Raw genomic sequence first — 27,213 nt, 5'->3', positions numbered from 1 at the left:
ATGAAAATAATGTGTGCCACTAAACAGCAGAATTCCCAATCTTCACTGCAGAAAGATTAAGAAAGTTTTCAGTACCAGGAAAAATCAAGGTCACTGTGACACTAGGTCTAACTGGTGATGTACTGACAGGCAAATGAATTTGAGGACATCTAGTAGGATACAGTGATTCCAAGTGTCTGGGAATAATAGCAGAGACAAGTTGATAATATACTAATCTGTGCACCAAGTCAAATATATACAACTTTTGTGCACTCCTTATTCAGCAGGAACCAGTAACTGGAACTAATGACATTCAGGGAACACTGCCCTTATAAGTGAGATCTTCATGCTAGAAGGAGCAATGCCAGTATTTCTGTTTCTAGCCAGGGCAAGATTTAAATCTAAATGGAGAGAGATTTCAGCCTTCTTCGCGTGTATTTGCTGGTTTTGCTGATATCATTATTATTATTGTTACGGAACAGCAGTTATTTGTTCAGTGCTTTAAATAATAATATGAGACTGAGGCATTAGTGAATGTTTGTTTTAAACGTAAAAGTTTGGATGTTTCGTGACATATTTTCTTAACACAAGAATACAAAATATGAAACATCATCAAAGAAAACAGATCCAGGATGCTTTCAGTGATAAGCTGTTATGATTACTTAAAAACAATATTTTAGAAGAAAGTAAATATGTAGTCCAGATTGCTGTCAAAATTTGGATAATTTATGTAAAGAGTAAAACAACCAATCCAAAATGTTTTGCATGTAGATAATTAAACTTAGGCAATGGTACATGTGTTTAGCAAGAAAAATAAGGGTGTTCTGCTGTAGATATACAAGTGTTTATACCTGTATAATATGTCTATATAATTCAAGAAATATATATTATGTAACATATGTTGACTTCTAAAGTCAAAGGAAGTTGCAGATTCCATCTTTCTTCAGTAAAAATTATTTTCCCATCACTTCATGCGGATCTGGACCAGATTTGTAAAGGTTTTTCACTCCTCGAAGCCGTACATCAAGATTCAAAGGATTTTCATAAGATCTGTTACTCACTGAAGAAGTACTGAGGAATTATTTATGATTGAAATCACTCTAAAGAAAAATGCTGAATACTTTTGAAAATGTCTTGGGTGCTTGTGTGCTTATTTAAATGCCTAAATAACTGTCAGGGTTCCAATTAAAAATGGGTGCGTGCTTTTTTGACAGCTGAAGTTAAAAATATTGGCACTAAGTTTTACAGTTTTTCAGTTTATTTCCATCAGTAATTTAAAGGCATTTTTTAAAAGCAATTTTTTATTTTCAAATAAATTTAGAAATATTTTATTTATTTTTATAGATTCAGATGTGAATTAGACACAAGTAAAGAATGAATATTTTTAAATACTGCAAATTATACTTCAAACTCCTATTCACTTGCAGTTCTCTTCACTTGATTTATTCTATTGCAATAGCTTCATTTTCTAATAGTAATACCTTTATTACAGAAAAAGTGTTTTGAATTTCTAACACATGTGTGATTTTTGAATGGATATTCTGAGGTTATATAATTATGATTACATCCTTCATGTGTTTTTCAACTCCTAGTACTGCACATTCACAGCTTATAATTGAAGGGGATGCTCTTTATTATGGAGTTAATTTTGAGCCTCTTTCATGCTTTTTTAATATATCTATCCTTACACCTTAATAAGGTCACTTCTGATGTCAAATAACTGACTCAAGTCCCAAAATTTAGAGATGTTTTTCACTAAGGAGCCTTGTTATACTGACTTCTCAGCCAAATCCATGATCCCTCTTCCATATAATTCGTAGTTCTCCACCATGGTAATGTAGATTTTTTTTTCCCCCTCATCTTCTCTCCAGCAAATACGCTTTTTCCTGCTTTGCACATTTGTGGGTGAGATAATATTTTACAAGAGATAGGTTTAGGATAAGGGAGTTTTGGGGAAATGTATATAAAACCTGCTAAAATATTTTTTTGAGATACATGCATATTATTTTGTTTATTTGTGTCAGAGTGTTATTTCCATTAAAGCTACGTTTCTTCTGCCTTTTGTTATTTGCTATGTGCCAATTCTGTTGTCAGAGATCAGCAGAGACTAATAAGAAGATTAAGCTATTTTTTCCTTGATAAGTTTGCATGCCACTGAGTAGCAAAGCTGCTAATTACCACTGAATGTGTGAAGATACTTTTATTTGATGTAACATGGCCTGGTGTGCATTAATTATGGTACAAGTAGCCTTACCACTGAGGCAGAGAATTAGCATGACAAATGATTTAGATTACAGGGCTACCAAAATACCCTCACAATAAGGCTTTAATTCTCAGAGTAAATCAAAACTCTTTAGACTTTTATTTTCTGTTGCTAAGTAACTGCCTAAAAAGGTAACTTTGCATTATAAATTAATATGGACAAGGCTAATATTAGGTGCCGTTCAGTTCAAAATTCAGAAATGTCATGTCAACATTAACTGTACCAGATAACTTTATGAAGACCATATTACCAATAAAGTTTATATATATCAGCAGTTGGTACAATATTATTGCAATTTTGATAGAGTTCATATGAGTTAAACCATTTAAGGGAAAATGAGTCAGTCATTGAAAAAATGTGATTTAGAGACGCAGGCATTGAACTACAGGTTTTGTAACAGCTTTTCAACCTGTTGAACTAATACTGTATGCTACCTGTTATATTAGATAAATCACTTGTTAGTAAGATTTTTTACCTCACAACTCCTGATATTTATTAGCCTGATTATTTTTCTTTACTGTAAATATACACCTTTTCAAAAATGTCCATTTCTAAAGGGAAATGGATGCTACCTGGATGCCTTAATGCATTTTATTGAATCTATACAGAGATAAAAACACAGAATAATTTAGGTTGGAAAAGACCTTTATGATCATCAAGTCCAGAAAGAGTAAATTTTAATGAAATTTTACAATATTAATTTTATTTTATTCTATCTCTAATGATATGGTGAAGTATACTAGTTAAATGTGAATGCTTTGCATGATCCAAGCGCACAACTGTGCCTTTGTACTGTGTGCCTGAATATTTAGAGTAATTTGAATTGAGTTTAATTCTAAATTATGAACAGGAATTCTTGATTGCTAGTGCAAAATGTTTCATCATTTATCATTACTTGTTAACGATTTATGTTCCTGTTATATGCACATTTGTCCATTCAGCCTCTGTAATAAAATGGAAGTCAGCCAATGCTCTTCCTGTCAGCAGACCTGAGGATATCCTTTTGATGTTTTCAGAGTAGTGCTATTGTCATTGCTTTCAAGAAAACTGGATGAATTCTAAGCATGAAGTACAAAAAGTAGAGTAGTTCCAGTTCCTCAGCAGTCAATGGAAGCCTGAAAGCTGATCCAATCAAGACCAAAATTTACTCAGTGAAGTTTAATGTAGGATATTCCTGTGTTCTTCTCTTTTATTTGAATCCGTAGTGGCTATCAGCTTCAGGAGGAAGTTACACCAGTAACTTCAGAGTTACACCAGTATTGCCAAAAGCTGCCTTGAATTACTCACTAGTAGTAGAACAGAAGCTCCTGGCTCAATGCAAGAAGCTCTCTCCTGAAATGAAGCTTTTGGTCACCAGTAACAGTATGCTGCTGTTAATATATTGCTGTGCCATGTTCTTATTTTGTGTGCTGATCCACACATGCAATTTCCAAACTGAAAATTACTTTAATCCATCATTCTTCACTTTAATACAAATATGTTAGTTTTGTCCATCCTAGGGAGCTTTCTACTGCAGTATGTTTTGTTTTCCTTCCAGAGCTTCAGTAATAATTAGGTTAATGAAACTCATCCCCTCTAAGATGCCCATTTTCTGATGCTAATAAAAAAATGTCTAAGTTGAATCTTCATTTTCTGTCTTCATATAGTTACACAACAAGTGTGCTTCACACCTGAAACCTGAATGTGACTGTGGACCTTTGAAGGACCATATTTTGCCACCCACGTCAATCTGCCCAGTAGTGTTGGTGAGTTGTTTGTATGTTAATTTCAGATGTAATCCTCTCTCAAATGCAACGTTAAAATGCTGCTGGGACTGCCTGCCAGATATTTAAGTTCACAGGACTGTGTGAACCTTAAACACAATGTGAAATCCTGGCTGATGGGTTTATAGGCATAAGTGTGTTTTACCCTCTACATACTGCATTTCCCTTCATGTGAGAATGAACCTTCTGTAGGGCATATTATAACTGAAGCTGACTCAGGTTTTATCACTTATTCAGACTGTACTTACCAGAAACTGTATAGGCAGAACACTTCTACATTTTACATCTTTTATAGATCCAACTTCCCAGAATAATGAAGTTATTCTTATGGGCAGTTTTTGCTTGGGATGCATATTGTATATCTGCAATGCTGAGGTCTCTGATCTAAGCCGGAGGTTACCTAGAATGATGGCACTGGTCTTGCAGTAAGCTATGCATCAACATTATAGTATATTTTATTCTGCAGTCGTGGACAGTAAATTTCTCTGTCCACAAAAACAATAACTCAATTCAATGAAAATAAAAATGCATGCTGTATGTAGGTTGTATAGAAAAGAGCTGACCGTTTTATCATTAAAAAAAAGAGCTTGAGAATTAACTTATGTTTTCACATATTAAATTGGATATTTTATGCTGATGAAAGTCATAGCATCATCATATTCATAAGAGAACAGATGAGTGGTCCTCTTTAAATATATTTCTAATAAGTGTAATAAATGCTTGAACTCAAGAAAGTGTAATTTATTGAAGGGAGGCAAAAAAGAAAATATGCATCCTAATCTTAAACCAGTTGCTGATCATTAGGAATAATATTTGTGTCTATTGTAAATTACTTGTTTTCTAATTAATCCTTTTGGCTGTTTTGTTTATAAATCTGTTAAAGTAAAGATGTTAGACTTTGGCCCTCTACCTGTGTAAAGTGGAATTATTCCGTTGCTCTCAATGAAACAATCCAATGGAAACCTGCCTTTAATATTTATGAAATATTTAAAATAATTTTTTAAATCACAAAAGTGGCTTTTTAGTTTGTCTCTATGGCATTTTTGTATTATCTGGACAAGTTCTGATTGATAGCTATAAAATATTATTTTAAGTTTGTTGGATGATTATATTTTGTATTACCTTATTTGATTTTCAGGATTTGAGGTCATAGTTTAAAAGTTTGCATCTGGAAATTATGATTCTGTTATTGGGCTATTGTTTTCAAATTAATGTCATTTATCATTTGCCCTTCATATTAACAGAATGAATCTTCAGCATGAAATTTTATCTTCAGTTATATTGGCATAACTGCATTTTCTTTTCAGGAGAGGAAGAGGAATAGAGGAATTAAGATTTTCATTCCACAATTGGAGTTTAGTGAAGTTTTTACAGGATATGTAGAACCACTCTAGAGTCAAATCACTCTTCAATAGGTTTGTTTTATCTCCAAATTTTCAAGGCATAAGCAGAAGTAAATATATTTTCCTGTTTTGGAATCATGTTACTGACAAGTGCAACACAAAACATGTATTTCAGCACAATTTATATTGTTTGGAATGGAAAATATATTTTGCTGTGATTTAAGGGAGACGTTACAATTTTATAGTATATTTTTTCATCCAGTAGTTTCTTTCAAAAATGCATTAAAGTCCTGAGTTTACTTATGTTACAAAATACTACCTCATTGACCTAGCTAATAGTAATTTCTTCTGAAAGTGATTGGTAATAGTGTACATATGATTTGTGATTGTAATTTTTTAATTAGTGTCTCCCATTTCCTGTTATGGGGATTCCTTTTGAGAAACATAATACTTCAGTGCATGTGAGACCAGCATTCTCAATAAGGACAGCAAAACCAGTGAATATATTCTTGTGAAAGCCATCTAACCATGCAAGTGTGTCTGTTAATAAAAATTGTGTGTTCTGACATACAAATCTGACCATGGAAGGGTCCTTCACCCAGGTCACCATTTGATTTCAATGATCAGCTGAGCATTAATATTCTTGCAATGCTGTGTGTATGTGGAAGGTAAATAAAAGCAGATAACCATAATGCTGCCTGTACCAGACATATCCTTGAGTATTTTGAGGTGTCAGAGAAGAATGTATTTTCTTCTCCCATAGGATAAAAGGAAAACAGCAAGATGAAAAATCTTGTATCTTTCATCTCCTAAAAATGTTGGCCCTCCTTTCCACCTCTAGCTTTGGAAGATTTCTTTCAGAAAACTGCAGAAATAATCTCAGAACAAGATGCCTTCTCCTAAGTTTTTCTTCAAGGGTACAGGCTAAATCTCTTCTCATCTTTTCTCTTTTCCAGAGGCAGGGGCATTCATATTTTTTTCCTTTTTTATCCAGCATGTCTCATGTCTCATTTCTTCAGTTCTTGTGAAGTCCAGCCTCAACAATTTCTACACAGTTAAAGGACTTTTTCACACATTGCATTTCACAGCACCATATACCATAACCAGTGCTACCAAAATGATCTCAGCTGAGTGACTCTTAGTGGCTGGAGAGAGAACCAAAATGCCTTGTCATGTGAAAGTTAGATGGCTGATCTAAGTTAAATAAAGGTCCTCCCATCTTACAAACTGCACAAAAATAGAGCTATCCAAATGTTATTCTTCAATATGATAAGCTACATTGTCAGCTGAAAAAAACGATGGGGAAACTCAGTAGTTGACACTGTGTACATCATGAAAACATCACATCTGTCTAGATTCAGTGTCTTGTAGCGATTTTTCATATCTCATGGCATCAATTTTAAATGTTTTAGTAAAATGTAGTTTGTCAACTTCTGTCCTTTTTACTTTTCTGTTTACTGTATATGAGGCCTCTTGTAGGATGAAGTTTTTTATTCAAGTTAAGTGAGTTTTGTTATAAACGGTGTGCAGATCTCAAGTGATAGTCTTTTAATAGATGTCAGATATGCTTTAATGTTACTGCCTTTTATTTCAGTAACATTTTAATTAATTCATACTGATTGAATAAATGTACATTGAGACTTGTTTCCTAATGAGGGCACATTTAGAGGAAAGGTTTTGCATCATTCTGATATCCTGTGGGTAATTATATTCTAATTATATGGTGGGGGGGAAAAGTCTATAACTCAGTACTGATATTGTTCATTGGACCCAATTAATTACATGCACATAATGAAAGTTCATGATAAGGTTGACTGGCAGTGAGTTTAAAAATCTTTAACTCAATTGAATCCTAGCCTACCAGGAGTACAGAATTAGATCATAACCAGGTTTAAAACTGGGTATTGGAATGAGATGAGTGAGTAGTGGAGAAAGCAAGATTGGTCTCTGCTTATGAGACAGTTTCCCTCACCCTGTCCTTTTATATGGCAGAAAGGGAAAAATGCTAGCATATGTTTTGTCTTTATTTCATGCCTGCCTTTACTTTGCCCCATTTACTGATGAACATATAGGATGTTCTAATTTTTATTTATGTCTGTGGAAAAGTAATTAGATTTTCAATTTCCCACCAAAATAGATACAGCCCTGGATGGTGACAAACCAACCCATAAAATATTACTATTTAATAAATAAAAATGTGTATTCATTTCATAATGCATGATGATTTTGATTCTCCTGTTTGTATATGTGAGTTTTTCAATGAATTTTTTTTTACTTAATTTCTAGTATTATTTTTTTTTAATTTTAATTAAAACATTTAATTGTGGAATTAAAATAAAATTAAGGAATAAATTGAAAAGCATAAGATACCCTGCTTACAATGTGAGCATTATTATATGACAAATATCACTGTCCCCATAGTAATCAGTTTATTTCAAAGGTGGAGGCTATGGTGTAATATTGAATGTAAAGAATGAAAAAAAAAATAAAACAGGGTTCATTTCTTTGTGTTTTGATATCCTACTTCATTGTTTTGCATTCTGTGAAAAACGGGTCATCATGATAAAAATTTTGAAACTATTTCAATTTTGTTTCTTTTGTCTTGTGAATGAATTTGACTTTTGTTTGGGTAGTGAAGATGTTACAACATTTTATGACAAAGTCATCTAAGTGTAAATACAATTGATGTAGATATGGACTATATATACAGACCTAAATTGGTATATATAAAATGCATGGACTTTTTATACATCATAGTATGCATCTCTTTATATACACAAATATAAAATACCCTCAGAAGTCAAATTCACTTGACCTCTTATTTTAAAATATAGATGACTGTACAGTTGGAGGGAGAAAACATATCTCTCTTTGGTATTTTGTTATACAAAACCGTGAATGTTCAGAAATCTTTTTTTTTAAGTTCTATTTAGGTATGTAGAACAATATACACAGCAGATTACACATATTTGAGATGGGAAATGTGCTTTATTTAACTTACTCAATATGCATTATGACCTGTAGTTACAAACTTTTGTGTAATTATGGCAGGTATATTGACATTCTGACAAAAAGTAATACAGAATTTAAATTAAAAATACTGTTTAAGAATTTTACTTCACTATTAGTATTTAGACCACATAGAATAGCTATTGGCTATAATTGCAACATAGTTCAATAGATATTTTTTCCATGTCTGGTAATGTGTTTTACTAATGCTATTTTCCTGTGAGGTATGTAGACGTTATTCATGTAGGAAAGCAGAGTTGTAGAGAGAGAGAGAAAGGGAATTAGCAGTGCCTGGTTGAAGAATGAGCTTTCTTAATCCCCTTTCCAGTTATTAATCCTGAAATGATTCTTCTGTTTTTATAATGGTAGAGATCAGTTTTAGCTCAATTGAATCCAAGCTCAACATGGAGCACAGAAAGTCAGTGCAGTGTGTAAGCATTTTATGAGCAACTCAATCCTTTGAAGTTGAGTACTAGCCTTATCCTGAGTTTCTGAACAAAGATACTACAAAAAAGTAGCTATTTGAATATATATGCTTGGGGGGGGGAGTTGAATTTAGATCTGGTTTTTGAATATTAAGTAATGACATAGCAACTGAAAGAGATTTAAAAAACAAAACAAACTACTTTTTTGCTTCTCTATTGTGTTTCATATTGCAGCTTCAGTTCTCTGAGAATCTAAATCAGACTTGAAATATAATGGTGTCCTTATCTACGCTAAGAGCTTTTTCATTTCTTTGAAGTCAGAAGGAAATTAATAATTGCCCTGGAGGAAAATGTATCTTCCTAACTAATTAGCTGTTCAACAAACACAGTTCAATGTTGAAATAATAAGATGCTGATAAACTGAAATGGCAGTCATTCAATCATTGTAAGTTATATCTAGTTGCCTGCCCCCAGCTCATCACTACTGTCTGTTTCTAAGTTTATTCCTTTTATCCTGTCCCCCCAGAGTTTAATATGATTTTATTTTCAACATTATTTTTCAACACTTTAGTCTTTCTTGGACAGTGTATATAATCAGCTGCTGTAGCCCAATCTGGATTTGCAAATCCAGTTGAAGGTCTTGGGCCATATATTGATGTGTGTATTGAATGGGTACGGCAATGTAAGGCAAGTTGTCTACAGAAAACTGAATTAACCAAGGCCCACGAGCTAAATGAGAGACTTGATTGTGTTTTGGTGTGTAATTCTTTACCTTTTTATTTAGACAAACTGAAAAAGGAGCACAAAGTATATAAGTTACCACATAGTGATTCCTTGTTCAGAAGAAGGAGCAATAAGCAGTTTTAGAAGTTATTCTTAAACACATATTCTCCATTCCAGCCTTGTCTTGTTGCAGGTATTTTGGCTACCAGTATTATGGGTGACAAAATGCTTCCTTCTCAATGGTGTGATGTGATTTTTTCCTGAGCTGCAAATGCTTTTCTTAAGACAGCTCTCAAATCAATTAGAAGCCGTTATAGTATGGGCATGTGCAGCTCACTGGACGGCATTTTTTTGCTGAGAATTGGTTAATAATCTTGTCCACAAGATGACTTTTAGCTTCTGCCTAGGGATTTAGAGCTGGGTATTGTGATACAGCTCTCTGAGCTTTCAAGACAGCATGATGTGGTGTTCTAATATAGGCTCTTTTGATTAGCATGCACTCAGAGCTGGAAATGTGGAGAATTTATGAAATAAATTATCAAAATGTTTTAGGTATCTGAATCACCATTACTTGGTTGTGATATCTAATAGATACTACAGATACTACCCCGTGGTTTTGGCATAGTGGTGATGCGTTTGTTTTTTTTTAGTTTTCAGGATTTTTGCATCTTAATTTTCTTTGGTCGTTGTATAATTATGGACAGAAGTTTCCTGAAATGGGAGTTTTGTAAGTAGGGTCTTGAATGCCATATAAGTTTACAAAATTACAGTCTAGGAGTACCTAATATTATTATGTCCTTAAAGATTCCTGTGTCATTAAACAAAATAACTCTAAGGAATCATGGAACACCCTTCCTTCAAGTTCCTTGTAAAGAAGCCCGAAGCACCAGTTTGATATTCAAGTCACATATTTAAATTTCATCTTGCAGACATTTGAGGTATTACATGCATTCCATCTGATTCTCTGTGAAGATTTGGAGATCTAGAATAAGATTTTTTTAACTTTTTAAAGCTATTTTATTTTCTGCATAATAACCTGAAAATATACTTCTCTCATTATACAACTCCATGCCCAAATAGGTTATATGTTTCATTTCAAAATATATATAATAAAGGAAGAAATTATCATACAGAAGTAATCTCAGGTTTTAAGCTGTCTAACTGTGTAATGGTATTGAGCATTTATTAATGAATTTGCAATCCTGTGTAATGTATAAGTAAGTTGTTGTTTCAGGTTATGAAATACATTGATTGAAATAATCTTGTGTAGGAAATAATCCAGATAAAATATATTTGCAGTTAGGCAAGGTGAGAAAAAGCAGTTGTTGCTGTATTTGCCCTGGATTCCATGTCAGCAATTAAAATATAAAGAGGCAGCTCTTTAGTAACTATTCATTTGTTTCCACTCTAACAGCTATAATAGAGTATGGTATTTCTAAATGTGTTTTGTGTAAAGGAAAAGATTCAATCTCTATATAAGGAAAGAGTATAAGCAACTTCTGAGGAATAATGACTTATAGCTTGTTAATTGTAGCTATACAATTAGAAAAAGGCTTTTTAAACAAGATTCTTTGATATGGATTAGAACTCAAAGACTTTGAAGATGAAATCAAAATAGCCCTCCAGGTATCAAGTATCTCTTCTGCTGTCAAAAGAATGAAGTCCACAGATTTTCTAAGATTGTTAGCTGATGCCAAAATGATCCCACATATACTTTCTAGAGTGTAAATTATGTTATACGACAGCCAGAACATCCACCAAGTCCTCTTGTACAAAAGTGTAACAAAGTATCATGCATGTGTTGTTGCTAAGTGTAATTCTGCAAGGTAGCATTCCTTGTGCACACCCTGTCCGTGCCCTTTGCCATCCCAGCTGTTTGGTGCTGCAGCCTAACATTCTCTTTTTCCAACAGACGCTTCCCACTTTAGGAGGTTTGCTCCCTGAGGTGCGTAGCAGGAGGCGTCCACGAGCGCTCGAGTACTAACACTTCACGATATTGTACATTCTTTCTGCTATGAAGTGCATTTTGGGGCTGAAAATAAAAATCTAGAGAGGATATTCTGGGTTATTATTTGGAAATTCCTGGCTTATTTGTCAATTGTTCTCTGATTTGGAATATGAAATAGATGCATTTAAATAGTTCTTACCTGGCAATGGTCTCACTGGAGCTGGCCTGGATGGTAGATGCTCCAGCTAATGAATATTGACTTCAAGGGGGAAAGTATGGCATGAAAAGTGCAAAATGGTTGGAAAGAATTGTTGTGGTAAGTTCTGTTTTGGAAGGAATGTGCTCTGGCACATGCCTTCCAAAAACTTTCATTCGTTAAGCCATCAAAATGTACAATTGCTGTATTCAGTATCTCTGTCAACCTCATGCATGTTCACTAAACAAAATGGTTCACCAATACATTGATCATTTTGTATGCTTTATTTAGCAAGATATTAAAAATAGCACAGCTGTTATAGACATATTTCTTAAATTGAAAGACAAATTTTTGCCTTTTATAAAACCATTATTTCAATGCATGTGAAATTTTTCTTAACATTAGAAATTTTAGGCTGTTATCTGTTCTTATCTTCTTCTATTTTTATCTGCTTTAGATTGTTTGCTTCTAGACACTCTCTGATATCTTAGTAATGTTTTAGTTCCCAAAACAAAGATACTTTAGGTCAAGCACAACTGGTATTTCGTATATGAAAGAAGGGGTCTGCACAAGAATATTTAAAAAAAAAGAAGTGGTAAATTTTTTTTGTGTTCCATTAACAGATTTATTCATTAGAATTATTATGCAATTCATTACATTATGTCATACAAACTAAGTCAAATCCTCACTAGTAGCACACATATCTAAAAATTATAGGATCTATAACTCTAGGAAATCTAGAATATCTTGTCAGCTTCTTTAGAAAGGTTTTACAGAGCACTGTTGGTAGACATGGTGACATGTATTGTGGTATCATATAAGATAGGTGATATGAAATACTTTATTTGTACTTTCTTCAAAAATCAGCAGTGAAGAAAGCAGAGTTTCAATTTTAATGAGGCCAGGTATCCATCTTTGATCATATTAACACTCTAGGCACTTCTGTATCACGGATATTCTTTTTTCCTTTATGTTACCTGAGGTACATGACCTTATCTTGTATTGTCTTTGTGAATCAAGCAATGGTTTTACTTATGGGGTTGGAAATATAAACTGTAGAAGGAATGGTAATGCAGCAGTCATAGGACTGATGCCAGCTGAGGTTATTTACTGCCATTTGTATCATGCTGCTATTTGTATCACCCCAATATCCAAAAGTTTGCTCTGGGTAATCCTTATTGCATTTTACTTGAGTCATTAGTAACAGTGGGTTTGGGCATGGGTGTCAGCAATGAATAAATACTTTTCCTCTAAATAGTAGCATGATATATTCAAGAAGATTTTTAGTGCCACACTTTATAAGTAGGCCTCTTCTGAACATTTTTTCTTTTAACCTCTAAATGTGCAAACTCAGTGTGCTGAGTCTGTTACTTTTATTTAATTTTTTCTTTGAATTGTCACAAATGTGTCCTTTAGCTCAAGATTTTCCTGGACCTTTTCAAATTTTCTCTCTGTCTCTGATTTTTGTTAGAAATTACAATTTTTACTAGCTTTTTCTCTCCTTTGCTGACATATGATTTGGTTTTTCAAGATGTTGCAGTATTCATGAGTCAGATTTGGCCACTATGTAAAATCCTATTTAAGAGGGTATGCTTTCTTTTTATAAGAAGTAGTGACTTTTAAGGATAATTATTCACAAAGTTGTTTAAAACCTCAGAGCAACTTAAGAAATTTGTAATGAAGTGTGAAGCTTCCTTCACATGGAAGTATCTTACTTGCTGTCCTTGGGACTAACCCATCCATTGTACAAAATGTTTTGTGTTAGTTATTTTCTTTGAATGTCTCATCCTGGTTCTACTTTCTGAAAAAATAATCAAATAAGTGCAGAGCTGGTGATTTCTTAGGCAGATACACAGAGTGGTTTTTTTTCTAGGGTTAAGGAGGAGGTGAATAGCTCTAATTGCTTCTCTTGGTTTCTCTTAAAGCAGTGATACTGCAGTCTGGTGTCTTGGATCTTGTCTTACACGAGCCAAATTACTCAAAGCATCCAAGAGCTCTGTTAACTAACCTCTTAGAATCTCATTGCATACAGACAAGAATGTAGATTCCCCTGGTTTTTTTTTTTGCTTGGTTTTGTGTGTTTTGTTTTTGTTTTTTTTTTTTTTTTTTTTTTCCCAGTGGCATAGGTTTTTCCATTCTTTTATACAAAATGTGTGTATAAGACTGTCACAGTTCCCCCAAGCACTTGGCTTCCCCAGAGTAGCTTAGGATGACCTGGACCACTCTTTGCATCAGATCTGGACTGAGGCTCTGTCAGTCTCACTTAAAGAAACTGAGGATGATATAAAAAGAGAGTCCTCATTTGTGTTAGAAGGCACTGTATTAGCTGGGAGTTAGTCCCTTCCTGACAGAATCTGTGTCAGTGCTTCTTAGCAGTAAAAACTGCTCCTGAAAGAGTTTCATGGATTAATTGCTACTGCGATCCCTAAGGCTTTATGGGAGGTAGCACAGAGATGGATTTGGCCTGGTATGAAATGTAAATGGTAGCATTTAATGAATTTGGTACTGGATGGAGTTGCAGGGGGTGCAGCAATGTCCTTCATGCACCTTTTCTAGTGCAGCAGCTTTGTGCCAGCCCATTCCCATGGCTAGTTTAAAGCCTCCTTGTACTTGTGAAGTGTGGAAAGCGGCTGGGGTGCAGTTGGGATTGGAGACTCTGATTCTGTTTGATAAATATCTGCTGTCTTAATTTATGGTGCATTTTTTGGACAACCCAAAAGGACATGCTGGGTGCAGTTCATAAATAGAATAAATGAGATACAAAAAATGAGAATACTTTTTTCCATGCAGAGTTATCTGAAATGGCCTGATAACAGTTGAAAATACAATTGCAACAATATAATACTGAGTTTTTCTCTTTCAAATAACCATCTCACTGTGCTGTGTATCAGCATCAAAAGTTGCCAACAGCTTAGAATCTGATGTAGATTCTGGTTTCCTCCTGATACAAAATATGTTTTGTAAAAAGCTACTCAGCTAATTGATTATGGTTTATTTAGAATGGGTATATGCCAAAGTGGTAAAGCACTCTGAAGCATCCAACCTTTGCTAGCAGTCAGCATAAAATTTTGAAAAATTACTGATCTCTTATCAATATGCTTATTAAACAATCAAGTATATTGTATGATTGGCTTTCAAGTTTCAGAATGGCACCCTGGTAATGTCAGATTATCTTTTCACATCATTGCATTAATTTGTGTTGTGACTGCACACTTTTCATCCATCTATTGCCTAGTCATTATGGAATGTCCAGGCACATAGATAGATGTTATGTGAAGTGGCCAGACATTGTGTATTAACTTGATTGAGATCTCATTTTCATTAAAGCAGAGTCTGACATTACTTGCTAGTCAAAAAAACAACTTCGTGGAGGTACAGTCTGAGCTACTGTTGTATAGCATTATATAATGTGTTAAAATGTTCCTTTTTCTCTTTTCAAGGAAAGACAATCAACAGTGAAAAAAGAAAAGAGCTGCACCCAGCAAATGAACAAACTGGGAGAACGGAACAAAATGCAAAGAGCAAATTCTGTCACCGTAGACGGACAAGGCCTTCAGGTGTGATTATTGTTATTTTAATATTAAGCAGATAATTTTAGGTATGAAGAGTGAAATATGTTTAAAGCGAAATATGCATTCACTCTTCTAATGTTTCACTTTTATATGACTAAAAGTCAAGAGGTAAATTCTTCCATTGGTTCAGGAATCCGGTGATACACATCTGCTTTTCATGTGATTGTTAGGATTTCCTAAGACAATAAGGGGGAGGGAAGACTAACTCTAAAACACTTCTGTCATGGGGTAAATAGTTTATTTTGGTATCTTTTTATATATCATGCAATGTTGTGTAAATTTACATTATTAATCTAAGTCTGTCCTGATAATTGTTAACTATTATAATTTGGACCTGTTAATTAATGGATGGAGTAAACTTCAAGGGTGTTATTTATCCAGGTTTTTCTAAGTAGGGTATTTGGCATATCAACATTAACAGCGGTGAGAATCAATTTTCATTACTAGCAATATCTGTAATAAAAATGGAAGTTTTTCTGGTTGAAAGAAAAACTCATGTGTGTGATGAGCTAGTGTTATTTAAGGGTGGTAACTTATAGGCATGCCTGAACTGCTGACTTGTTTCCCTTGAGATATGAGTAGTTTTGAGTGAAATCAATGTCCATATGCTGCTTTATGTCCTCAGGAGTTAAATTATCATCATGATAACAATGTGATAATCATTTAATATGCATAGTTATCTGTTCTCTCTATCTTTTGATATGTTGCAGTTGGGCTTCAGTAAAAAGATTCCATTACCATTTGTCAATTACTTTATGCCTCATAATTATTTCATCTTGTTGTGTCAGGATAGGGAGGTTTATTGTATTGTTTTGTGTTTTAGGTTAGTCAAACATTCTTTTTATGACAACCCAAAGAAGGGAAAAAAATCCAAACAAAACCTGAAAAACCTAAAACCTATCCAGTTACTTGGATGCTCCATTGATGGTATAGTTGATATTAGAGCAGTCATTTTCCTTTGCTTTCAAGAATCTCTTCCTGTACTTACCATTTTCAACAGGCTTCATTGCTGTCCAGATCATCTGTGACAAAACATGAAGCAAAAAATGCTGGAGTCTTAATTGAAAGAAAGCTCAAGTTCTGTCTAATCAGTCACAGTGTGATGAATAAGTTTGTGCTTGAGAAAACACACAGTATTTTCTAACTTTGCAATTCCAGTGAGACAGAGTATTCTAGAGGAGCATCTTTGGCATCTCCTTTTGGTTGCAGCACCGTGTATCATTATGAATTTTGTGTTTACTCTGAGCATTAGATTACTTATGCTCATAGTTTATTTTCTGCTATTTTTTGTCTCTCTTTCCCACTCATGTGATACTGTGCCAAGGATATAGTACTTGGTCTACTCAAAACAGCAGCTTTTAGCACCATTGGCTCTTCAACACAAAACTTTGAATTATTATATGTTCTACATTCAGGTCATAAGATTTCCCCTTTTTTAGTGTGTTCCAAAACTTGTGTTCTCTCTTGTCTTTCCAAGATGAGTCAAAAGCCTTCATTGCATCCTTGCTTTTCTTTATGACTGCTAGAGATTGAGAAAAAGAGAGTGGGGACAAAGATGATAGCATTATTATTGAATAGATTTGAGGTGTTTTTTGAACAACTGTAATGACACATTTGTAATGTCTCCATGACATGGTACCATGGTGATAACGTTAGAAATAATTATGCAGTTGTGGCCCTAATTTGCTGATTATACTGTGGTCTTTGTTTTTCACAGATGGATTTAATTGGTTTTGAGTGGCTGGAATCCATCTTAGCATAAAATATTTAATTTTTGATTGGCATTAAAAATGATAACCTCTTGTGAATGTAATCATTGTGAAGCCTGAGTGGACCTTTAGGGCTATCCTACTGAAAGGATGGGATCAATGAGAATGTTAGGACTTTTTTTCCTCACAGATTGTATAATTTTCCAGCTCTTCTCATAAATATGTAAGATGCTATAAATATAACTGGCAATTAATGTTAGTATTTTGCCCAAAGATGGTCTGGAGAAAACATTCTGTATCTGATCAAAGTGTACTACGCTAATTCTCCCATATCTTGCAAGCTACTCTGTTTCTAATACTCTGATTCTGCTGGCATGGTCTCATTTTAACAAAATCTTCAGTGAGCAAGGGTTTTATTTCAGAGAACTTAATCAGTATTAATTATTAATTGCATTTGTTTATGATTACAGATACAAGGTAAAAAAGCAAAGATCTTGATACTACTGGTGTTAGACCTCTGTTTTCAATATAGGAGAAACTATATATAAGTTCTCCACCACTTTTTTCTTTTTGTTTTTTCTTTTTACTTTAAGTTACTTGTACTATACCATCATGAAGATTGCCTTTAAGTCCTGCTAGATTAGGGCTTAAAAATGTTCACTAATTTAGTCTAAATCTTTAGTTGCATTTCATTATATAAAAATACCGTATGTTATCTGGAAAAGTAATTTGGAAAAGCTGTAAAAATTTAATTAAAATTTATTTTGGAACCAAGTGGGATACAGACTAGTTATTAGATTTTTTTTTTTTTTGATGAGCCAAACACTTCTACTTGAAATAATCTCATTGAGTCTTGAAAGAAAAGGTTTAAAATAGGAAGTTCCATCACTTAGCTTTTGTTGAGAAAAAGATCAAGCCCAAACCTTCCTTCCATCAGACAGAGGGAGCGGATAACTTAGTGGCAGTGGAGGTCTGCACAACTTAAAGACAATTAATCATAGTTAAGCACATTCATCTTGCTTCTTTCTAGCTAACCAGCATAATGATCAGGATTATTATTTCTAATTAGAGGAAGTAATAGATCATGTATAACCTTAGGATGAGTCTCATTAATTAACCTGCGTCCTAAGGGATTTCAGTAGGTATTCCATCTCTGTCACAATGGGCACCATTGGTTTACACTTAGTTCACCGGAATAAACACCATGGGAATTGGCTAAATAACTCAAATTGATTAAAACAGTAGGTAAAAATTAAATATATGACAAACTTCACTGTATTCTGCAATTTGATGTATGTTTCAACACACAGCACTTTACTGTGCCAGGTGATACTGAGTTGGTTTCATGATAAGCTTAATACCACTGAATTTGTGGACTTTTCCATTATTTTTGTATGTATTGGAACAGATTTGATTCTTTTTTTTTTTTGAAATCATGTTAAGAGTTGACACACTACTGCCTAACATTTCCTACTGAAACAAAAGTGCTTTTAGATGCCTTGTAGGATTATATGCCTAAATCTCTGGTATGTCTGGAAAACTCCTTAGCTATGATGTTTCTCGGGTTCTGCCTTAAATTACACTTTATGAAACTTTCAAATTTTTTTATTTCAGGAATTATGAATAAGGACTTCAAGCAAGGCCTTTCAAAGTATCATTTTGAAATGCAGATGGTCCAAGCTCCATCTCTGAAGTTGTTAGTGTATGACTTTGGAGATGTTGACTTTGAACTTTAAATATACTTTCAAACATTTTGGAATTTATATAAGTCTAAAATGATGCTTCTAAATATGAACAATGCAGCTTCATGGTTTAAGACCTGTATTAGAGATCATCTGATGTAATTTTTTTATGTTCACGTCTTTGGAGTAAAGGCAATGAACACACACATCTCAGAGTATCTGGAAATACAGACTAACCCTATTACTTAGAAGGATGGTCTTAGTCTGTAAAGCTAAATATTAATATAAATGTGTAAAACTTTCCATACACAAAAGAATGTAAAACAAAATAATGCTAGAAGTCATTGTTTCCTTCTTAGAAGTCATTGTTTCCTTGCTTCTCATCAGCATTCTTTTAGTCAGACATGCCTTTCTTCCTTACAGTTTCTCCTCTACTTTAAGTTTTTCTGCTTTCTCAGCTGTTTAAAGGCATTCCTTAATGTTATGGTTGCCACGTTTTAAAAAGTGTATGATTTCATAATATATCAAATATTGTAGATATTCATTGCCATAATTTAAAAAAAAATCTGTTAAGTTCAATTTTCCACTATAGCTATAGTTGACCTTCATAGTATATAATATAGTGTCATTTCTCACTCCAAAATACAGGTTAAGCTTTTTTCTTTTCCTTTCTTTAAAGGAAATTACTGTCAGAGTAATTAATGCATTATTTGCACTTAAAGTTTTCTTCTCTACTGATGGATGCATGTATATCTATGTACACTAACAAGTGTATATCTATATATAGAGAAATAGGTTATGTGTGTATATACCTCAATATCTCAGTGGCATTATTGGTTAAAATGGCAACACAGCTGTTAAACAGACAGCATTAAAAAAGAAGTCACTTGCAATTTCTGGCAAATTAATGAAGTGAGGATTATTGCAAATTATGGTATTGCTTCCAGCTGGATTACGTAGCATAACATAGAGTTTGCATTAAGCTTTTTGTTTTCTGTCTACTATAGGAAAAAATGAATGCAACACACAGCATTAATGAGTGGCTGTGTTATTCCCTTCTTTTAGATCACTCCAGTTCCAGGCACTCATCCACTTTTAGTTTTTGTCAATCCTAAAAGTGGTGGGAAACAAGGAGAAAGGTAAGGGGTTTTTTCTTTTTCTTTTTTTTTTCTTCTTTCTTTCTTGATTCTGGTCTTTCTTGATTCTGGTGAAATGTTTTAAAATTAATTTTAGAAGTTTGTCTATGTGGAAAAAATCCAACATTTTATGTTGTTATTCCTCACAGTTGAACATCCTATATCTCTGTACCTATAAATTCTCCAGTTAAAAACAAGAGTTAGTTCTATAGGGTAGTATTGTTTCCAATCAAAAAAAGTAGCTATATTCAGTGCATGGGTTTGTGTGATTTGCGTGAAGATGTGAGTTGCCATATCTTGTATTAAAACTTTAAAGTGCTAACAGTTTTCTTTTAATCTGTGTAATGATTATACAGGCAGGTCAGTAGTTTAAATTAGAAGCAGTATTCCATTTTTTAATGTATGATTTGCTTTTTATAGACTTAGTAGTAGAGGCTCTCAAGCTTCTTCATAAGATTTCCTTCAAAGAAAACTTTTGATTTCTGTAAATAGGAAGCATTCTAAAAATCCAGTTGAATTATTAGAGTCCAATCACAGAAATTAAAGACATATTAATTTTACATATGTCAGTAATTACATTGATTTAAATTAAAATGTCTGAGTTTATTAGTTTAAGTTTTAATGTATCAGAGGCCTGATAAAGTAGTAAGGAGCATTCTCCTCTTACTCAGGCGGGAATGCTGAATTAGTTGCCTCCTAAACAGACTTTTCAGAGCATGTTTCAGGATTCCATGTGCTAACAGTGTGGTCATTTTTGACCGTCCCACAAATCCCTAAATTTTTATAGCCTAGTTCACCATGGCAGGGCTGTAACTTCATGTCTTGAAGAAGATTATGTTCTTTTGGCCAGGATCCAGCTGAAGGTGATACCTTTGGATACTGGTGATATGGGTAGTGAGAAGCAAAAAAAAGGAGGGATGTAGTGTGATTCTAAAGCCTGGAACCAAGCAAGTGAACTCCATGGGTCAGCTTTCCCTGCCTTCTCCACCCTGTCTCCCTTAGATCACATCTTCCTGTGCCCCTAAAAGTAACCTGTCAGAGGGGACAAAATCCTGCAGAGCAGTTGTTGGGCTAATTCTTAAAGCTAAGGAGCATTAACCAAAACAGTATTTGGAGGCCTCTGAGAGAACTGGCTATCACTTGAGAGCTGATGATGTAATCCCTGGATTGGTATACCTGGATATCAGCTAGATGTGTCAAAGGCAGTTAATGATGTTAAAGATTAGTTCTAAGCAGTTTCAAAAACATGCCTTCGCAATTTGAACAAACCAGTGTGGGCCATCCTGAGTTTTTGTGTGAGGCAGCCCTGGTCTGCTGTGCAGTCAGGGGTCTGGTGGAAGGTAATCTGCACTAGCACTCAGCTTGACTTTTTATAACACCAATATGAAGTGAGTAGATCAGTGATCCAGTCTGCAGTTATGTAGGTGAGGGGCAGGTTGGAGAGCTACACTTACACAGTTAGTTATTGCCTAGAAACAATTTAATGAAATGCTGTTTCACAGCTTTCAGTTCCCAGCTCATAATTGGTCTCAAGTGTTACTATTTGAATGGGCTTAATGCAGCAGGGATGTCATTTAATGTTAGATATTCTCCAGGGTAAATGCAAGTTTAAAATCTGATACCCATCTCAAGCTCCTATTCCCCTTCATGTATTACAGTCTAACACTTCTCAATTTATGTCAATGAAACTGTTACTGGGGCCAAACAGATCACAGGAATTATTTGAATTTTAAAAATGGATGCCCTATACACACTTCATTCACTAGCACCATTATCCACAAGTGTCATTACACAATAAAGTGTATAGCATGAGGGCAAGCCCCAGCAGCTGAGTATAGTGAATTGTAAGAACCTCTTAGATTGGCTTTGATACCATATGTACACAAAATGTTAAATTACATACTAATGTGTCAAGGTTGCACTCAATATATCTCTTTCAAGAGAAGCACATCAAAAGGTCAACTGCCTAGTTATATAAACATGTCTCAGGTCATTCACCATTAGGAGATAATATCTCACAATTAGATCTAAAGCCAGATTCAAAAAGGTTGAAGAAAGTCCACATATGGACTATTTGTTGAGAAGAGCTTTTCAGTCCATTTTTGAGGTGTCAATGTTTCATATCAATGCCAGAAGCAGAAGTATAAAATAAGGATGCTAGGAGTGCCTTTTAGTTTGAATATTCAATCTAAGTGATGAAAACATTCTCAGGAGAAATGTTTTTGAATTTTTTTGTTTTCCTGGGTTTTATCTGTCTGCTTTACAGTCAGTAACCAGAAAGAAATTGCCATATATTCCCTACCCTCCAATTTTGTGGCAGTAAAATTATATTTTGTGGAAAGTAAAATCACAGGACATTTGAAGACATAAATTACTTTGCAAAATACAAGGTTGTGGTAATTGACAGATTTCATCACAGTTGGAAGAGACCCACAAGAATCATCGAGTCCAACTTTAAAGTAAATGGCATTCAAGTCAGGATTTTTGATTATTGCAACTTTTTAATCTGGTCAGGTGTTGAAAGAGTGGAACTAAAGGATACCTGGAACAAAAGGAAGGTTTTCCCCAGCAGTGGAAAAAAAAAAAAAAGGCAAAGCAAACCCACAACCTTCATTTTTATAGAACAGAGTTTCATTATCTTGATTCATTCAGATTAAGAAAATCTTCTCCTGAAAATTATGTCTCAGTCTTTACTTAGGATTCTCTGTATTTGAGAGGTCACAGTGAATGAAGACAAGATTTCTAATTTACTTTCATTGAACATGGAAAGATTATTGCAGATTGTCAAGTCTCCTGCATTCCCACAGTTCCCCATACAAGATTTTATGCCTTACCATGTGGTAACCCAGCTCATTTTGTTGTGTTATTCTTGGAGAGAGTTTATGCATACAGCTGAAAAACAGTTGAATAAATGCACACCCCCAGTAGTACATGGTCATTTCCTCTTCTATTTTGTAATTTTTCTCAAATCTCTCAAATGCAAAACTGAGGATCACTTAAAGGTGAAAGATGTTTGGTTGTTTAGTTTTAGTTTTTAAATGTTCAAACAGAGGGGTGGTGGGAAACAAACAGATATGTAGAAAAAGTGCATTCAGAACACAAAAAAAAAATAAATTCAGAACACAAAAAACTCTGCAAATTTATCAATACATTTTGAAACTTTCATTATGTTGGAAATTCAGTTTTTCAGAATGTGTAGTGACAAATATATTTTTTCTGAATTGGTTTCTGTTTTAAGCACTGTTTAAGTGCTATGACTTTCAGATATAATTGCAAAATAAAGAATTATGACAGTAGCCCCATTATATTTTCTTCTCAATTAGGAGGTTAATAATGGCCCATCATGTGACACTCCAGTGTATTTGCTGTTACTTGGACTTGAATTATTTTTTAATAGACAATACATATGTTTATAATAGAATAAAAATAGAAGTCAATTTTTATTAAGGAGAAGGTAGAAAAATAGAATTAAAGTTGATTAATTTAAGGCTTTCCTAAACTAGAAATGGATTTTAACTTAGCATGAGACTGAATAGGAGTTTATCAAACCCAGGCAAGTGAATTTCTCAGGCTATATCACACCATAACACATTTTCAGTGGTTGTGCAGGAAATGGGCAGGTACAGTTAATTTCTTCCAAAAAAAAAGGCAGGCCATCCATTTCATTCTAGGGCTATCGGTTTGGAATGTCTGCATTTATGATCTGACTAATCAAGGCAACAATTTTCAGTAATCTGTGAATAAAATGTATGTATGTAGTACACCATTCACAAAATAGTTTCTTTCAACAGAAAGAATATACGAGCATGTAGTGCTTCTGAAGGCTGTTGTTAAGGGTAATGTTTCTCACATAAGAGTCCTTCTAAATCATGCTGTTGTTTTGCCATACTCATTACTTTGATTTCCACTTCCCCATTTTCCAGTTTATTTGCCTGACCAGAGGGTGAGTTTACACAATTGTTTCCTTGACAAATGTGCTGTTGGATGCACTGGAGATCAGCTTCCGTAGACTCACGTTTCCTGCTGACTCCACGGTCAGTGTCTGTGCAATACAGGTTGATGATATTTTTAACCTTTGCTGTTTTCAAATGACTTGGGTTCATAGTAGTTCTTCCCTCCTCCCCTATGACTAATCTGCTTTTCTGAGCTTTCATTTAGCATTGAGACAAAATTTTAAAGCAATTTCAAATTTTCTTTTTCAAATACAGTATGTCTGGAATAGAGGATAACTAGCATTTTTGTTTTTTATTTTGGAGAGGAGTCCTTGGCTTTTTCCTTGTCTGACATCAGGGTTAAATGAAGCCCATATTAACCACATCTTTAATAGCCCCTGGAGAACTGAAGATGCATCCCCAGTTGTGGCAGAATGCATTGCCATGGCCAGCTTTTTTTCCACAGTGTAGTCAACTCTATTGCCAGTTTTGAATTGCCAGATAGTTTTGGCCATTTATTTTCTCTCTTCTCCAGAAGACAGCTTAACCTAACTCAGCTGAAGGTGCACTCAGATGTATTTTCTTCAGCAGCTGAGCTGATTAAAGATGATGCCAGCTCCTTTGGCCACTCCTGAGATAATTTTCTCCCTCAGTTATTATAGCAAGCATTTTGAGGTTCATATGAAATCATGGGCATGATTTAAATATAAAGAAAAATTACAATGAAGAAACTTCTCTGTGGATTTCTGTTTTAAATTGAACCTTTTTAGTTTCCAGATCACAGAATAACCCCAAAAGTAGTTACTGAAGCACAGCTGTTTGTTGACAAGTGGTAATTTCATAAAGTGGCTTCGTTCATGAAATTGCATTTCATCACAAAAATGTCTTTTGGGGCATTTCCCACCACACCACCTCATGGCCTTGTCAGCACAAATCTCCAGTCACAAGGAAACCACATCCAGTTCCTTCCCCACATGTGGAAGCAAGGCATTCAGAGCCAAGTCAGTGTCACTGTTTGGTACTGTAGATGTAAAACTGGAAGGTTGAGTTACTGTCCCTTTTCTTTGGCTTCCCTCTGTCACCCTGTTAGGTTTGTGTACAGCTCAGTGTGAGGGAAACATTTATAAACAGTTTCTAATTTTTTTTTTTTTGAGAATGTGTGAATAGAAATGAGCCATCAATTTATGAATTTTAGACTAGAATACATAAATGTGTTTAATAACTTAAAGCTTGATGTGTCATTTGCAGTGAGTCATGGAGTGATTAGCAGGTATTGATGTTCAACTGGTAGCCATGAATGGTATGCACTGAGTCAAGTACAATTCAGCATAATCTCTTCATTATTGCAGTTGGACTTCTGGGTTCTAAGCAGAAAAACCAGACCTCCTTTTTATTAAGAAGGCTTTTATACCTGAGAATAGCATTGTGAGTGTAGGTAATGGCTAGTTTGTTTTGTAGCACCAAAATTTAGAAAAATAACTCTTAGACCTTTGGGACTTCATAAAAATACTGTTCATTAAGTTCTTATGGTCAGCTACACAAATGAAATTAGCATCACCTTTGACCAGATCAAATTCTACACATCTCTGAGAAGCAAATCACACATACTAAATAGAAAACTCCTTTTTACATTTGTGAAATGGGAATATGTATATTGTGTTGTAAATCCATTGTCAAATCTCTAATTTGATCATCATCAGAGCCATCAACAATGATGTGTGCATACTTGTGGAATGAAACTAGTCATTTCATACTGACTTTTTCTGTCAGGAATATCAGCAGGAATATATTGTGTCAGTGTGCTTGAATAAAATGCTTGATGAAACTGTCATCACTAAATAATTTAGAAGTTAAGAAAATACTCCAATTGGGCAGTTTTACAGATAATTATGAATTTGTTTGTATTCAGTATTTTTTACAAACTTACTTTCCAGCTACCCTCATAAATTATGCATTTCTATTAAGAAAAAAAATAAGAAAGAAATCCCTGAATGTGCACATAGATTGTGTCTAGATAGTTTTATTGTGCTGTATTTGAAAACGTGGACATTTTAACCTAGAATTCAGGTCTTATTATGTTTCTATTTAATGTAAGAGATTATAAAGAAAAGAAGCAATATTTCAATGAAAAAATAAACGCTTTCTTGAAAACATTAAAATATTAATTAGCTTAAGGACAGAAACATTAAAATTAAAACCAAGGGGTTTATAATTTAAACTATTGCCATACATCCTCAGGTGTATATTTATTTATTGTGAGCTCCAACTCTTTTTTGTGCTTTCTTGGTTCTGTGTGAGAAAAGAATCACTACTGCATTCCAGTCAATTTAGGAAATTACATTTCTAATGTTTGTAATGAAGATCTCTGCCATACTTTTAGGGCAAGTAAACTCAAATTTCTAAATTTACACTTTAGAAGAAATAATTGCTCAGGGTAGGACAGCAAATGGGGTCCCATGAGGGACAGGGCAATGCTTGTCATGCTGTATCAATAAATTGCTTCCTATTATTCAGGTAATTTAAAAATAAGTGTAATTTAGTAAAACAATGCTTCAAATCTTTTTAATTTTCTTCTCATTCAAATGTAATCCTGAGGAAATGTAGTCAAACACAGGTTTTCTTTATCAGAATGTTTTCCAGTCTATGTGGACATTTTTGGTGGGTGGCAAAGCCAATTAGCTTTTGCAATTAAATAAATGTGTAGCTCTGTGCTTGCAATAAATTTCAGGAAGAAATCTCTCCTTTGCCATGGAGTTACTTTAATACAAATCAATGTGCTTTCCAAAATGCTTTTTTGATTCACCTTTTGTTGTGTAATTATAGCTTTTTATCGTATTTTGTTTCTGTCTACACACAGCATTTGGAATGTAAATAGCTTGTAGTACTTGTGTCTCAACTTTATACCCCACAATACACTCTATGCAAGAATTATAATTGCTGTGTTCAAGTATTTGATTTTTTGTATAAATGAGATCCTGCAGTTCAAATAATTGTAGTATGCTCTAATTTATTTAATTCTTTTATATGAAAGATTTTTTAAAATTCCAAACATGTAAGTAAATATTTTCTCCTTGTCTCTTTTACATCCTCAGAATTTATAGAAAATTTCAGTACCTTTTAAATCCTCGTCAAGTTTATAGTCTTTCTGGAAATGGACCTATGCCAGGGTAAGTCTACAGTTAATATTATTACCAGGAACTCATTTAATAAAATACTGTATAATCAAATGAACAGACTGAAGTACATATAGCATGTTCGGAATGTATCAACACTGCAGTTCTCTGAATGGCTGCATAAATATATAAGTATTATTTGTTTACCTCTACAAGTAAAGCTATGTCTCAGATGTGTTGCTGAAAACCATGTACTATTCTATAAGACCTGTGGGATAAACTTAATTCTGATTCCATCTTTAACTGCCATTTCAGCAGCTTGAGTTCTGGGTGTTACTTGTGTAGCAGATGTCAGCAGCCTCGAAGACTGACCAGCAAGACATCCATTTCCTTTACTTACATAAACACACACGTGCACAT

The 27,213-nt window shown here is 34.0% G+C and overlaps 1 protein-coding gene across 8 annotated transcripts in view; it reads left to right on the top strand.

Moving 5' to 3' along the window:
* Nucleotides 1-27,213, top strand: part of DGKB (diacylglycerol kinase beta) — a 377,398-nt gene that overhangs the window by 148,047 nt on the left and 202,138 nt on the right. For 6 of the 8 annotated variants that reach the window (XM_058024167.1, XM_058024175.1, XM_058024191.1 and 3 more), the window contains 5 exons: nucleotides 3,889-3,987; nucleotides 11,418-11,450; nucleotides 15,090-15,206; nucleotides 19,678-19,751; nucleotides 26,773-26,847. In XM_058024167.1, the coding sequence (XP_057880150.1) occupies nucleotides 3,889-3,987; nucleotides 11,418-11,450; nucleotides 15,090-15,206; nucleotides 19,678-19,751; nucleotides 26,773-26,847 (398 nt within the window). The remainder of the gene's footprint in view (nucleotides 1-3,888; nucleotides 3,988-11,417; nucleotides 11,451-15,089; nucleotides 15,207-19,677; nucleotides 19,752-26,772; nucleotides 26,848-27,213) is intronic. The other 2 variants (XM_058024219.1, XM_058024210.1) reach the window with 1 other exon arrangement.

This window comes from Melospiza georgiana, chromosome 1, assembly GCF_028018845.1.
Source record: "Melospiza georgiana isolate bMelGeo1 chromosome 1, bMelGeo1.pri, whole genome shotgun sequence".
NCBI lineage: Eukaryota > Metazoa > Chordata > Aves > Passeriformes > Passerellidae > Melospiza > Melospiza georgiana.
The sequence above is the reverse complement of the archived record's forward strand: the minus strand, read 5'-3'. Positions and strand labels throughout refer to the sequence as shown.